The sequence below is a fragment of the Euphorbia lathyris genome, chromosome 6 (genome assembly GCF_963576675.1).
Source record: "Euphorbia lathyris chromosome 6, ddEupLath1.1, whole genome shotgun sequence".
NCBI classification, from domain to species: Eukaryota; Viridiplantae; Streptophyta; class Magnoliopsida; order Malpighiales; family Euphorbiaceae; genus Euphorbia; species Euphorbia lathyris.
Genome location: NC_088915.1, coordinates 91,002,517 through 91,018,986, shown reverse-complemented (window position 1 = coordinate 91,018,986; position 16,470 = coordinate 91,002,517). Strand labels below are relative to the sequence as shown.

At 32.8% G+C, this 16,470-nt stretch overlaps 1 protein-coding gene across 1 annotated transcript; it reads left to right on the top strand.

Moving 5' to 3' along the window:
- Positions 1 to 5,312: 5,312 nt before the first annotated feature.
- LOC136231879 (uncharacterized) lies at positions 5,313 to 9,465 on the top strand. The gene is made up of 10 exons (XM_066020855.1): positions 5,313 to 5,515; positions 5,636 to 5,707; positions 6,142 to 6,228; positions 6,600 to 6,686; positions 7,086 to 7,172; positions 7,486 to 7,557; positions 7,867 to 7,962; positions 8,349 to 8,421; positions 8,499 to 8,730; positions 9,083 to 9,465. Exons 1-10 carry the CDS (start codon positions 5,484 to 5,486, stop codon positions 9,202 to 9,204), a joined length of 960 nt encoding a protein of 319 aa, XP_065876927.1. The 5' UTR covers positions 5,313 to 5,483; the 3' UTR covers positions 9,205 to 9,465.
- The last annotated feature ends 7,005 nt before the right edge of the window (positions 9,466 to 16,470 follow it).

The window sequence follows — 16,470 nt, the reverse complement described above, 5'->3', positions numbered from 1 at the left end:
TCGAATCAAAATCCAACAAAGTTAGATGCTAAAAAAACAACATCAAACAAAAAAAATGAGCTTAGTGTAAATCTTTACCTATAGCTACCTTAACATAAATAACACCATCTTCAGGAAACATGGCTGGGAAAATCTCTTAATTTCTAGTTTTTCTTCTTCAATTTCAAAATTTCTTTTCACCAAAAATTAAGGTTTTTTTTGTTGCTGGCTCTACATAATTCTTTTTTTTTTTTATTTGGGTAAATCAACTCACGACTTCACATTCTTCAGAAATTTCACAGAATATTATAATTAGATTATAAATATTGGAATTTTGTAAATTAGATGAAACATTACCTTGTTGTTAAGCATAAAAAGAGAAAAAATATTACCTTTGTTAATAGAGAGCAATAAGTCATCGCGAGACGATGAGGAAAGCTCATAATTTTTGTTGAGAGACAAATCCAGAGAAAATAGAAAAGATTGCAGTAATTAGAATCTGGGCTCTTCGAATTAGGGGTTTCCAATATTACAATTAGTTTTTCTTTTCCGTAAGTTTTTTTTATTAATTTTCATCATAGAGAATGGTGTCGTCCCACTTAAAAAATATAAATTAGAACACTAGAACTTGATTTGGGCCTTTATAATACCCTTTTACAATTCTTGCTTTCAACCGAAGAAGACGAAAAAGAAGAAGAGTATTAGTTTAATTTATTGTCAAATGAATAAAGGGTGGCTGAAGGAAAATGATTTCGTATGATATTTATACAAGAGGTAAAGTGTTAAATTAGGAAAACAAAGGCTAATAAATTTGCATCTATTATTATTAAATGGTTTGACTATTGACTATAGTTATTGACTATTGACTATATTATTCATACACATCTATTCACATTATAACTCTAACTAGTTTAATTGTAAATAATATTTTAAGAGTTTAAATTCTAATTGGATTCTTTTTAATTGTGATTAATGTTTCTTATCGTTTTTGTTTCCATTTTTAATGCTAAGGGTTCGTTTGGTTCGCGGAATAGAGGGGAAATAGAATAGCCTATTCCTAAAGAATAGCTATTCCCACCTTTGGTTGATTTTTTTTATGGAATAGCTATTCCATGGAATCCCTATTCCTTGATTTCATGGAATAACTATTCTTCAATTTAGGTTAGGAATAGCATATTCCTAATATTATATTTTTGTAATTTACAAAATTATCCTCCATTAAATCCTTAATCTTCTCTCTAATCACTTTCCCAAATCTTATAAATTTTGGTCAATCCATAATTTATATCATATAAAACGTGAAAAATGGAAAAATGACGAAAACGTTAAAAATGTAAAAATATGAAACACGAAAAATGTGAAAATGTTACAAACACGAGAATATGCAAAAAATAAAAAACGCGAAAAACATGAAAACGTGAACAAATGCGAAAAACACGAAGACGCAAAAAAAAAGCAAACACACGAAAACACAAAATAGGAATAGAGCGAAAAAGTGACAAAACACGAAATATTAAAAAACGTGAAAAATAAAAACACGAAAATGAGAAAAAATACGAAAAATGCTAAAACACAAAAACGTGACAATATGTGAAAAACATGAAAATGCGAAAAACGCAAACAAAACACGAAAACGTTAAAAACACAAAATATGAAAAAATACGAAAAACATGGAAAAACGTGAATAACACGAAAAAGTAACAAAATACGAAAAATACAAAAACGCGAAAAAAAGAAAAAGGGGAAAAACCGAAAAACTAAAACGTGAAAAATCGAAAAAATGCAAAATAAAACACAATAACATGACAAAACGTGAAAAATAGGAAAACGTGAACAAACGGAAAAAGCAAGAAAACTTGGGAAACACGAAAAAACATAAAAAAAAACATTATAAACGCATTTTTCGTGTTTTTAACACTTTTTCATGTTTTCGTGTGTTTCGATTTTTTCACGTTTTTTTTTTGTTAACACGTTTATATGTTTTCGCGTTTTCACCCTTTTCCACTTTTATCTCATTTTTTTCTTTTGTTTTTGTGTTTTTAATGTTTTTTTTTTGCGCTTTTACATTTTGTTTTTTTACCTCTCTTTTTTCGTGTTTTTACAATTTTTCCGTTTTCATGTTCTTATTGTTTTTTCGTTTTTAATGTATTTTTCGTATTTTTTTCGTCTTTCGTCTTTCGTGTTTCCCATTTTTCTATTTTTTATATATTTTTTAAATAATATATATTAAATATTTGAACAATTTATAGTAAAAAATTAAAATTTTAAAAGAAATAAGAAATTACATTTGAGGATAATATTGTCTTTTTAATAAAAAAAATTATCTATTCCATTCTACCTTATTCCACCAACCAAACATAGGAATAGCAATTCCTAAGAATTTCTATTCCATTCTTTGCTATTCTATTCCTTTGGAATAATCATTCTATTTCATTCCATTCTATTCCGCGAACCAAACGGCACCTAAAAGTTTTAGTCTTATTCTACTGAGGAATGTTTTACTTTTTTTTTTTTTGGGGAATGTTTTACTTTTTTTTAAGTACTCTTTATGTTTTACGGGGTTTTTTTATAATTTATGCCAATTTTTTGTATATTTTTTTAATTTATGTCTATTTTTGTCTCTATATATATAGTGCCCTTAATATTTGGAGGTCACGCGTGATTGCACTTCATACACACTTTCAGGATTGACTCTTGGTGTCTCTATACCTTAAAAGGACACTATTTATGATTCTTCCTCTCGGTGGGTAGTATTTATTAGGGATGCAAGTAGAGCGGGGATTCCCCGTCCCCGTCGGTGACCCGTCCTGATGGGGATGGGGCGGGATAGGGAATGGTCTCCCCGCCCCGTAAGGATCCCCGACCTCGTCCCGTTAATCCCCGACCCATCTCCAATTATTCCCCATTATAATTAAAATTATATTTTAAATACTATAATTTATAATATTAGACTTAAATTAAATAGACTTATTTTCAAATAAAAAATTAAATGGGATAAATAAAATATTAATCAAGGACTAAATGGATATTTTTTCTAACTTAAACTAAAGTCAAGGTTCCGTATCTCTTCCATTCTTTTAGTTTTAGAATATTCTGTTTTTTTTAAAATATAAATGTTGATTCCCCGCGAGGACGGGAATATGGAATAGGGAAAAAGTGTTTTTAAACGGGGATGAGGATTCCCCGCGAAACGAGGATGAGGGACAATCTGTCTCTGTTTGTCTCGCATGGATGGGGACGGGGAATCCCCGACTAGACGGGGACGATGCTCGTCTGCATCCCTAGTATTTATAACCCCTTATTCCATTTCCTTTTTAATTCAGTAGTATACTTTAATGATTTTTTTTGCTATTTGTTTTTATCAAAATTATAGTTAACATGGATATTGATGGGTTTAGGAATTAGTTAGAAGTATAAGATGAAGCTTTAGAGACCGAAAAAAATGGAAAACTAAGAAGAAGAGACTTTTTTTTCGGGATATAAAAGGTCAAAATTGGAAATCAAACAAATAAATAAGTTAAAATGGTCATAAAATTAGTGACATCTATTTCGTGAGCAACTATTTTCCCTATAGACGTAAATGTTCTCTGTGTTGCATCACTATTAGACCTGTCCACGGATCCGAGTACCCGCCCGGTTCGCCCAGATCTGTGTCTATTGGGCCGGATTTGGACAATGTTAATTGATGTTAGGCCCAGCCCGGTCTATGCCCGCTAAAACGCACCTATTTTTTGGGTGATTTTGGGATAAATAAAAATAGCGTGGGCCGGCCCTGCCCGGTCCGCCTATTAATATTAATTAATAAATTTTATATATTTATTTTTAAGTATTAAAATTTTATTTTTTATAATTAAAAAATTATGTATATATGTTTAGGTAGGTTTATATGGACTGAGCTTGGGATTTAATTTTTAATCCTGAGCCGAATCGGCCTAAATTACTAGTGGGTTAGGCTGGTCTTGGCTGAGGACTTTTATAGAAAAATACGTCTGGCCCGATCCGAGCCCGGCCCAGCCCAATCCATGACCAGGTCTAATCACTATCATGTTATTTTCACACACACATCTTCTCTCTATATAAATTAAACATCACAATAGTATAGATTAACGAATTAAGGGTCAAAATGGCCTCAAACTTGGGAATCATGATTAGTTTAGCCCAAATTGAAAGTTTGGTTATCAATTCAGCTCTTAAGTTGGCAAATTTTGATAAATTGCCTAAATTTTCTAATTTTTTTGTATTAAAGTTGATTATATTCGGGTCAATTGGTCAAAATTTACGAACTTAAGGATTAAATTGATACTTAAATTTTGATTTGAGTTAAATTGATAATGAATGTCCATTATTTTCAATTGAAAGATGGTGGCTGAGCTAAGACAATGCAGAACATCCCAATCAGGTTGGTACCTCTAGACAATGCCCGAAACACAAACCAGATTTCTTAAAATGAGAAAAAAAGAATACACATTAAAGAAAACAAGAATAAAGAAATAGAAAATCAAACAAATTGATATAAACCACGGTAGTTAAGGTTATCATTAACAAAAGAGGAACAAAAGAAAGGATGTGTATCCCATCTTTCGAAAATGGAAACAATCCGACCATAATTTGCTAGAGAGTCTGTGACACATTTAACTTCCGAGTACAAATGAGAGACCAAAATATTCATGTAGAATAAATTACGACAACACCAAATCTAGGCCCATTTAAGCCAATCAAGGAACATCGGAAGATCGTCTCTTAAAGAGGGTGACAACGTATAAGGAATCACTCTCGAGCCAAAGATTTCAATGTCAATCGAATCCTTATCGACACCGAAAACTCGATAAATCTTATATCATTACCACCGTTGTTATTAGGATGAAAAAGGCCAAGAAAAGTTTGGGGAAATGGACTTTCCTTTATTTTAAGATCATTATATTAAATTGAAAATTTTATTAATCATCAAAATTTTACTAAAATACGAGTACATCTTATATTTATATTAACAATTTAACTAATTTAATTGGGTATCTGACGAGTCTCGAACCTAGAAATCATAAAAACTATAAAAAAAATATTTTATTAAATTATAATGTATCTTATATTAAATTAGAAATTTAATAAATTAAATTCAATAACTTGAGTTTAATGAAATTATAACCTATAATAAAATATATATATATATATATTAATTTAATTGAAATATTACTTAAGAAATTATTAATTGGAAATAATGTGTATTTTAAATTGCATTTTAATATTTTTTTGTGCTAATTTAATAATAATTAATATGGTCTTTTGTATACTATAAAAGAGTAGACACATCGATTCAAGTAATTGGCTATGGCAAATTTTTTTGCCGCCTTTCTCCGAATCAAGAGAGTGGAGAGCCTTTAGTTTAGGTTAGGCCGGTCTCCTCATTCACGAAATTCCTCCAGTCATCGATCAGTCAAGCTTTGTTAAAACCCTTCTACCACTGTGTGTCGGCATTGTTGGTTTGTTTAAAGTCGAAATTGGGATCGATGGAAGGAACTGTATCTGAAGAACCGAAATCGTATGGACAGTAGGGTTTAATTAATGTTTATAGCGTTTTGAAAAGATTTCGTTATCTTATATGTCTGTTTATTATTAATTTGCGATTCTGTTTTTTCTTTCGGTTTTTCTGCAATTTAAGGGTGCACAGAGGAGCTGATGCCTCACAAGGAGGCTCCGAGCTTCTACGAGTTAAGAAGAAGCTTGCCTCCAGGTAAAGATTCTTAGAATTTTGGTACCGAATTTTGGAATCAGTATAGAGTTTGGAATCTTGGTCTATTTCAACATCTATTATATTTTGCCAATCAACTATCTAATAACACTGAAATCCTGATTAGTTAATAATATTGATTACAGCTGAAATCCTGATTAGATGATAATTAACTGCTTCACCTATTCTTAGGGTTTAGATTTTTGACGAATCAAATACCAAGGTCTGATTACAGATGAAATTCTGATTAGTTAATAATATTGATTGATAACACGGACAAGATTTCATTAATTCATGTTCAATTAGACCTTGTTGTGATGTTTAGCATGACTTGGTTGTAGGTTTTGATGTTTTCTTCTTATTTATGTGTTCTGAAAAGCTTTCGCTTTGTTTATCATTAGTCTATGCTTTTCATTTTGTTTGTTTTGCAATTAAAGGGTTCAAAGAGGAACTTATGCCTCTCAAGAAGGCTCAGAGCTTGGTAACATCAAGCGTAAGAGAGTCAAGAAGGAGCGTGTCCCTTGGTAAACTTTCTAATTTATAACTAATTGCTTCACCTTATGCTTTGGGTTTGGATTTTTGGCGAATCAAATACCTCGGACTGCTTACAAATGAAATCTTCATTAGTTAATAATATTGATTGTTAGCATTGTGAAAGTTACTGCACAAGATTTCATGGATTCATGTCAATTAGATCTTGTTGTTGTGATTTTTAGCATGACTTGGTTGTAGGGTTTGATGTTTTCTTCTTATTGTTGTGTTCTGAAAAGCTTTCGCATTACATGTTTATCACTTGTCCATGCTTTAGTGTTTTTGAAAAGATTTGTTATCTTATATGTCTGTTTATTATTAATTTGCGATTCTGTTTTTTCACAATACTGTTCTGCAATTTAAGGGTGCAAAGAGGAGCTGATACCACACAAGGAGGCTCCGAGCGTCTCCGAGTCAAGCGTAAGAGAGTCAAGAAGAAGCTTGACTCTAGGTAAAGTTTCTAATTTATAAGTATGCGGATTCTTAGAATTTTTGTCTATTTCAACATTTGTGATTGAAAGAAGTAGTTCATCTGTTATATCTTGCTGAGTCAAATGCAAAATCATGTTTAGATGATAATTAATTTGTTCACCTATTCATAGAGTTCGGATTTTTTACCAATCAAATACCATGGTCTGATTACAGCTGGTGAAATCCTGCTTAGTTAATAATATTGATTGGTAACACTATGAAAAATTACTGCAGAAGCTTTCATGAGTTCATGTCAAGTAGACCTTGTTGTTGTGACTTTTAGCATGACTTGGTTGTAAGGTTTGATGTTCTGAAAAGCTTTCAAATTACATGTTTATCATTACTCTATGATTTTCATTTGTTTGTTCTGCAATTAAAGGTTGCCAAGAGGAATTGATGCCTCCCAAGGGAGCTCTGAGTGTCGCCAAGTCAAGCGTAAGAGAGTCAAGAAGGAGAATTTCTCTTGGTAAAGTTTCTAACTTATAACTATAATTGCTTCACCTGTTCTTAGGGTTTTGGATTTTTTGTGAATCAAATACCACTGACTGATTACAAATGAAATCCTGATTAGTTAATAATATTGATTGATAACATTGTGAAAGTTTACTGCACAAGATTTCATGAATTCATGTCAAGTAGACATTGTTGTTGTGACTTTTAGCATGACTTTGTTGTAGAGTTTGATGTTTTCTTCTTATTGTTGTGTTCCGAAAAGCGTTTTCGCATTACATGTTTATCATTCGTCTATCTTTTTCATTTCGTTTGTTCTGCAATTAAAGGTTGAAAAGAGGAACTGATGCTCCTCAAGGAGGCTCCAATAGTAAGAGAGTTGTGGAGGATTCTGTCTCTTGGTAAGTTTTCTAATTTATAACTAATTGCTTCACCTTATTCTTAGGTTTTGGATTTTTGGCGAATCAAATACCACGATCTGATTAGAGATGAAATCCTGATTAGTTAATAATATTGTTTGATAACATTGTGAAAAATTACTGCACAATGTTTCATGAATTCATGTCAATTAGACCTTGTTGTTGTGGCTTTTAGCATGACTTGGCTGTAGGGTTTTCTATTTTCTTCTTAATGGCGTGTTCTGAAAAGCTTCCGCATTACATGTTTATCATTAGTCTGTGCTTTTCATTTCATTTGTTCTGCATTTAAAGGCTGCAAAGGATAACTGATGCTGGAGGCTACGAGCGTTTCCGACCCCGACCCATACGTTCGAGGTTCATAAGGAAGGATGAATCTTCTGACCCCATGTAAAGTTTCTAATGTATAATTAACTGCTTCATTAATTGTTAGGATTTTGAATTTTGAATTTTGGTCTCTGTCTCTCTCAACATTTGGGATTGAAAGAAGTAGTTGATTTGTTAAATTTGGAGAGTCAAGTACAATGGTTCGAGAATAAACTAAATCATGATTAGTTGATAGATAACATAACTCTGAAAGATTCTGCTGCTTATTTGCTTTTGCATTTACAAGTGGTAAGCAAAGGTGTAGCATCAAATAAGTCCTAAGCTGCAATCTTTACGGAAGAAAACTTAAAATTTGACATGATAAATATACTTTTTGAATTATTGCTAGCTTCGGTTCAGCTATTACTATGACTATAATACTAATTTTTACATGATTTTGAGCAAAAAAGATTCGAGGAGTTCTTCAAGAATCTGGAGCTTCAACATGCAAAGGAAGCTTTGGAATTATATCGAAAGAGCCAGGTTTCCCATTTGTTCTCTTTCTTATTTATTTTAACCATTTGTGCTGCATCATTTCTAATTTTACACTTGTTGGGTAGGGTGGTGAGTTTGAAGTTTTAGAAGTCATCTATTCACATGGTACGAGTGTAGTTCTCCCTGAATCCGAGGATTCTCAATTATGGTATCATATCAGCTTCATTGCCAAACCCAAGAATGCTGACTGCAGCGATGTCTCTTCAAAACACTTCTTTGCTGAATATGAAGATGTTGAAGAATCAGGCACATATATTGTCAAATACTGTTCTACATTTGAGCCTAGTGATGATCCTGGTAATGCTCATATTATTCTTTGCTGCATTTGTTTGTTTAATTTAGGCTTAATACATAATCTGATGTCTCCTGTGTGCAAATTGGTTTTGTGTGTAAAGTAAAAACCTAATAATTCCAAACCCTCTGTTTTAATTTTTATATCAATAAAATCATTCACTTTAAGAGCAAAAAGACACCGGAAATATGATGTGGCTTCCACGTTTGATGACTTTTTGCTCCTTTGGCTTAATTGAGACAAAATTAGAAAACAAATTGAAGATAAGTAATTATGAAAGTTGAGTGACCAACATCTTATGTTTTTGTTGATTAATGGTAAAAGTTATAATATTTGACTATGAACTTGATGATGCAGGATTCAACCATGGTTGTGTATTTTGCCCAAAGGACGTAGAATATATGAAATTTCATCCTGCCATCAATGGATATCATGTTGGTTGTCCTCCTTGGTCTGTTGAGGAAGTGGTATATCTTTAATCAGTTGTGCATATAAGGCCAGAACAAGATTATAAACTGTAACAGCTGAAAAACTTTTAACCTATGTTAGGTACTTTTCAAAGAGTCAATTGGTCGTAAATATAACTTTTTCGAAGCACAGGGGCAGTTGACAAAATGAAAAATAATATTATAATTATTTTGCTTTAAGACTAGTTGCGGATTATGCTAGACAATAAGTATATAAAAAAGGATTAAGACCTTATTTAGCTCATGTGGTATTTAAAATGTTGGCATTTGGCATCTATAGCCACTGTGGTATCATAATTTGTGGCATTTGGTACATGGGGGTAAGATTTGGGTCTTTTGATATCCTAATTTGTGGTATTTGGATTTGGGATAGATGGAAAGATAACAGATCGATGAGGATCAAATGGCCAAATGTTGTGATATCCTAATTTGTGGTTTTTTCTATATATATATATATATATATATATATATATTTTTTTAATGTGGTGTTAAACTTAATGTTGCTTGAAAATACGAGGGTTAAATTTGCATTTCTTAAAAAAATGTAGGTTAGATTTGATACTTATCCTTAACTTTTATTGTATTCTTTTGTGATTTTATTTTTTGTGAATTGAGACCAAATCGTGCATAATTAAGAAACCCAAATAAGTTTCTTTTGAAATATTTAAATGAGGATAAGGTATCAAATTATGTCTAAGGTTTTGTACGTGGAGAGAAACTAGAATTTAACTAAATAATATAAATGACGTGTTACGTTTCATTATTGATTTGCTTTGTTAAGTGTTGTCCTTATTTGTAGCATTTTGATTTTTATGGTATGATTTGGTAACATTCGGCATCAATGATATCCTAATTTATAGTATTTGGCTCTAAACTAGATGGAAAAATAACATATTAGTCAGGGATCTCATAGTATAATATATAGTTTTGATTTATATATACTATTTTTAAACATAATTATGTGGTTTAAAAACAAACAGATACATTGAGGTTGATTCCGCTAGTAAATACAGTCCAAACTAACGGTGTTGAAAATGTCAAAATGGTGGTAAAGTCAAAGATCAAAAGGGTATTTTTGTCTTTATAATTATTTATTTTATAAATTATTTAATTATCACAAACTCCAAAATAAATAAATAATTATATAAATAATTAGTACAATTGAAGATGGTGAATGTTGTCTTGTGGTGTTCATCAAATTACTAAGGAATGAAACAATTTTCAAAATCGCAATTAGAATTAGAATTCCTCGTCTCCACTTTTTCCACTATTAAAATGCTTATTAGTATTCTAGAAACCAAACTCTCTTATCTCAACATCTTCTTCCTCACTCTCACATGGTGCAACAACGTCTTCAATTGTGGATTCTCTATCACCATCAACGATTCTTCAAACAAACTCAATTTATAAAATTGAGTTTGTTTGTGATAATTAGATAATAAAGAGAGTTAATTTATAAAATAAATAAGGTCTAATGCTTTTCTAGCCCCCTTAACTTGTTCAAATTGGTCATTTTACCCCCTCAACTCATCGAATGTCCTATTTACCCCATTAACTCCATAAAAGTGGTATTTCTCATCCCCTCAACTTGTCCATTTATCGTCCCAACTTATAGAATGTTCTATTTACCCATTAACTCCATAAAAATGGTATTTTTCACCCCTTACAATCTGTTATCGAAGCCGAAATTGATAACTTTTTTTTAAACGTTAAACCTATATTTATGCTATTTTGTAAGTGAAACCTAAATTGATACTTTCCTAAAAATCATAGGCCTATTTTGGTACATTATCCCTACATATAATGTATTTAACTTGTTTATATTAATGTTCTTGTTATTTGTATTTTTTATTCGTTCTTTCTCTTTTCAACTTTTTTGACTACTGTAAAGGGATAAGAAATACCATTTTTATGGAGTTAAGAGGGTAAATAAGATCATAAGTGGTGAGAAATACCACTTTTATAGAGTTCATGGGGTAAATAGGATATTCGATGAGTTGATAAGAGGTAAAATGATAAATTTGGACAAGTTAAGGGGTGAGAAATACTATTTTTATGGAATTAAGGGGGTAAATAGGACATTCGATGAGTTGGAGGGGTAAAATGACCAATTTGGACAAGTTAAGGGGGCTGGAGAAGCATTAAGCCAATAAATAAATATAAAGACCAAATTAACTCTTTTTCCTTTGACTTTTAACACCGTCAGTCAATTTGGTATGTGTTTGCTAACGGAATTGACCTTAACGTACCATTTTATAAATTTTTAAACCACAAGACTGCAATCGAAAACATGTATAACCACAAGGTTTATTTTTGTACTTTTTCCAAAATTTTATAAAGCTGTTAAATTTGTTTATAGTTCCATTGACCCTCCTTTTGAACTAGATTATATCTCACAAGGGACCAACAAGTGGTATCAGAGTTAGAGCTCTATAAATTAAGATATAACTATCTTGAGCTAGATCGCTAATGGCGGTAAATAACACATGTTTCCTTCCAGGGAATGAGACTACTCAAATCCTTCCTGAAGGATTGTCAATAACTAGACCCCTATTGTTCTTTGGATCAAACTATATATTCTAGAAAAGAAAATGAAGAATTTTATCCAAACTCTGAACATGAGGGCATGGCTGACAATAGTAAAAGGCCCATTTGAACCCTGTAAAACAGTTGAAGAAGTTAAGACTCTGAAAACTGAGGATAAGTAGTCAAAGAATGACTTGAAGAAGCTCCAAAATAATACTTTAACATGTTTTACTGTGCTCTAGATACTACAGAGTACAACAAAATTTCAAGTCATCAAAAGAAAATTATTTATGTTGTTATTATTATTATTAGTGAAAGTAAATCATTTATAATTCTAATCTTCAGGGTTTAGAAGCCATATTCATCTTTATCACTTATCATATTTTCTAACAAAATTTCAAATTTTTCTCTTCAAGAACAATAATAGGGTTCATACTCATTTAAAAAAAATTAAATATATCAAAGTTTAACTTGTTCTTACTTGGTTTAAGGTTAAAACCTTCAATTTTTTTATTAAAAGCAACATGCCACAATAACACGATAACTGATGCACGATTCCAGTAGAGCGGTAAGTTATGTGTGATGTGAGTTATGGTTATGATCTTTCTATGTGCTTTAGCTCTACTAGACGCTACGTAGGGGCAAGTGTACCCCGTCGTATCAAGTAATAAATCCGGTTAAGAATGGGTATCGAATCCGCGGGATTTATGGTGCCTTCTATGCTTACTTTGTTTTTGACAAAGTAAGCTTTACTTTATTTTTTTCTACCATTGGATGAGCTTACTTTGTTAAAGTTCATCACCATCCATTGGTGGAAAAAACAAAGTAAGGTTTACTTTGTCAAAAGCAAAGTAAGCTTAGCCTAACCCCGAGATTTATATCTACAAGTATTAAACTACTAGGTTCTATTCGTTATCTAAGCGATGGATATTTTAGTTTGGTTTGGGTGACAACTACAAACAACTCCTAAACTACGGGTGAGACAGATTTGTGTAGTTCAAACTCTAAGGAAGGGATATGGGTGATGGTAATTTACACTATATGACAAACAATATTTCAGAACATATACGAGTGACAATTTACTCTTGTAAAGATGACTACGTGTAGACCGATTGACCCGTGAAGTGCTTAGATTATGTGGTTCCTCCTAAAGGTGAGTCTAATTCGCGGGATCAGAAACTAGGACCCGTAAGTTCCGTGGCTTGTCAATTCCAACGGTTTTCGGTTTGTGAACTCCGGTTAGGCAATCCTATGTGATTCTCAATAGGTTTTGGAGTTCGTATCCCCCTACACAATAGTCAATTACAAATATCAAAACAAGTAGTAAATACCAACACGTATAAAGAAACTAAAATTGCAAATCATATATTATAAATGTGGAACGCGTAAATGCGAAATACAACCAAGCCTAGTACATAGGAAGAGTGCAAGCTAATTAGCAAGTAGAAAGGGAAGAAGAATATGTTGAAACACATTTCCACAATGATTTTGATTTGACAAAATTATTCAAATTAGAATTAAATCCCTATCATAAAATATTCCAACACATTAAATTTAAATGCTTTTATTCATTTGTTACTAATGTGTTTGTTCAAATGTTGAGTATTTAATTCACAATTATTAAAAGACATTAAGACCAAGGCCCAAAGCCCATGAGAGAATGTCAAAGCCCAAGTCAACAAATCTAAGCTAATTGATCAACTCAGCACAGCAAGAAGAAGGATCTAGAAGCCTTGCTAATTGCTTCACGATGAAGCTGCTGAGTTGAACGGATAGAAGGCAAGTCAGTAGTTGGCCTAAACAATTTGGAGACAAAGCTAATCCATTTTGGGAAAAGATCAGACGTCGCAGAAAGCTGTCTAGGAGACTTTACCATAAATGGAGAGATAACCTGACGCTTACTGATCAAAAGTACCTGATACCTGATCAAGACAGAAAAGGCAACGTTCTTATTGGCTGAAGACACTGAGCACTGAGGAGCAAAAGCGACAGCGAAGCCGTTTCTCTCCAATAGTTATTTTGAATTTCGAAATAACTGGAGCCTCAAATGTCACTATAAATAGGCCTCCAATTTACTTCATTCGATGCAGATCTTCACCAAGTCGAAACGCTGAGCAAATTGCTATTTGAAGTTCTGTGCCAAAGCAAAGGAAAGAAATCTTACACTCACTCTTATTTTGTGTAAAAGTCTAGATTGTAAAATCATCTAAAGTGTTATGTGTATTTAGAACAAAATCTTTATCATTTCTAAAGATTGTAAGGAGATACTGAGTTGCTCGGTTATAGCACTCAGTGGTAGAATATTATTAGGTATAGGATATAGAGGAAGGTACTCTGTATACTCACTGATTATTGTAAGAGGTTTGTGCTCCACCTAAAAGAACTCAGTAGTGGATTAAAGCTCGGAAGGACCCCAGGGATTGGACGTAGGCAGGAGGCCGAACCATGATAAATCTACTGAGTAACATTTTCTAACTGTTAACTCCTTATCTGCTTGCTTTGTACTGTGCCTAGTAAAACGCTAAAACTGATATATATTGAGTTGTGTGTTTTTTGAGTACTGAGTTCAGGAATAGACTCTAGCGCTATTTCCTAACTCAACGTTAGAAGCAGCCTTAGTCTTAGATTAACTAAAGTTGCCTCTGACCTTGCTCAATTTCACTGTGCTGAACAACTAAGTGAAAAATCTTAAGTATAAAAAGAAAGTCAGCCTTAAAGGAGAATTTTTTTAAATAGTTCCTTAACCCCCCACCCCTTGGAATTAATTATCACATTACATGGGACCAACAAGTGGTATCAGAGCTAGTAGCTCAATGCACAAGATAAAACTATCTTGAGTTGATCCATGTTATGGCTGCAAACAACACTCGTTTCCTTCCTGGAAATGAAACAACTAAGATACTACATGAGGGTTTATCTATCCCTAGGCCTCCACTGTTCTTCGGGTCAAACTATACCTTTTGAAAGAACATGATGAAAAATTTCATTCAGGCAACAAACATGAGTGCATGGCTAGCAATAGTTCAAGGCCCGTTTGTTCCCTATGAAACAGTTGACAACGTAAGAGTTGTTAAGGAGGAGGCAAAGTGGACTGAGGATGACCTCAAAAAATTGCAAAACCACGTCTCAGCTATAAATATGCTTCACTATGCTCTAGATGCTGCAGAGTACGATAAGATTTCAGGTTGTGAGTCAGCACAAAAAATCTGGAAGAAGCTCGAGGTCACCTACGAAGGAACCAGCAAGATCAAAAAATCAAAGGTGAACCAACATATGAGGCTGTATGAGCTATTTGAGATGAACGATGGTGAAGATATCTCTAAGATGAACTCAAGATTCACCAACATAATAAACGAGCTCAAAAGACTTGTCAAGAACTTCTCTGAGGAGGAGCAAGTTAAGAAAATACTGAGGAGCCTTCCCAAGAGCTGGCAAGCAAAGAAAACTGTCGTTGAGGAAGCTCAAGACCTGACCACCTACAAGTATGATGAGCTCATTGGATCTCTACTGACTCATGAGATCTCAATGAAGAACTTCGAGGTCAAAGAAAAGTCTCAGGATAAGAAGCAAAAGTCTTTTGTCATGAAGGCAGACTCCACTGACAACAACTCATCAGATGATGCGGAAATGACCATGTTCACCAGGAAAATGAAAAGGTTGTTCCAGAAGAATGACAAATATGGAAAGAAGCCATTCCGGAAGTATGACAAGTACAAAGTTGAATACAACGACAACAAAGTAAGAAAGGAGAGCTCAAAGCCGATCACCTATTTTGAATGTCATCAACCTGGCCATAGGGCTGCACAAAACTAACCGGAAAACCGATTTCCAAAACCGAAACCAAACCGAAAAATAGGTTAACCGTAACCGATGGACTAGTTTACGATTTTTATTTTAAAAACTGATGGTTAACCGAAACCGAAAAATAAACCGATTATGTATTAATACACATAAAACTAGTATAAATATATGTAGAAATTTAATTATCAATCTATAAATATACATATTTGTATTTAATTTTTAAGTTAAAAATATCAAAATAACTTAAAACTTATTTGTTTTGGCAATTTTGTTAATTAAATTTGAAGTTACATATTTTTATTTAATATTTAAATAATTATATATTTATTTTAAAGTGAATAATTATAGATGTAAAGTGATATTTGCTACGAAAAGTCACTAATGGTTAACCGACCGAAATGTAGGTTAACCAACCGAAGTTTATATTAACCGAAATATGGTTAACCGAATTAAATGGACTGGTTAATGGTTTTTATTAATGGACTGGTTAACCGACCATGTGCACCCTTACCTGGCCATATCAAGTCAAACTGCCCTACTCTCAAGAAAGATAAAAAAGAATGGCAAGAAGGCAATGGGGGCTACCTAGAATGATAGTGACGAGTCATCATCTTGTGAAGCTGGTGCCACTGAGTCAGCAAACATCTGCTTCATGGATGATGAGTGTGCTGAACCTTGTGCTTCTGAGAAGGATGAACCCTCCTATGCATCAGACAACAATGAATAAGCCACTGAGGTAATATCTCTTCCTGTGCTTAGGAGTGAAATGATAAATGCACTGAGTGATCTTTACTCACTGGTTAAAAGGTGAAACAAAAAAGTAAAGGCACTCAGTAGGAGGTGTGATGAGATCGAAGAGGTCAAACTCAATGACCTTCGACATCTCCTCCAGGACAATACCTGGCAAGATGAGAATCTGAAAATCATGCATAGGTTTGTCACGGAAGTCCA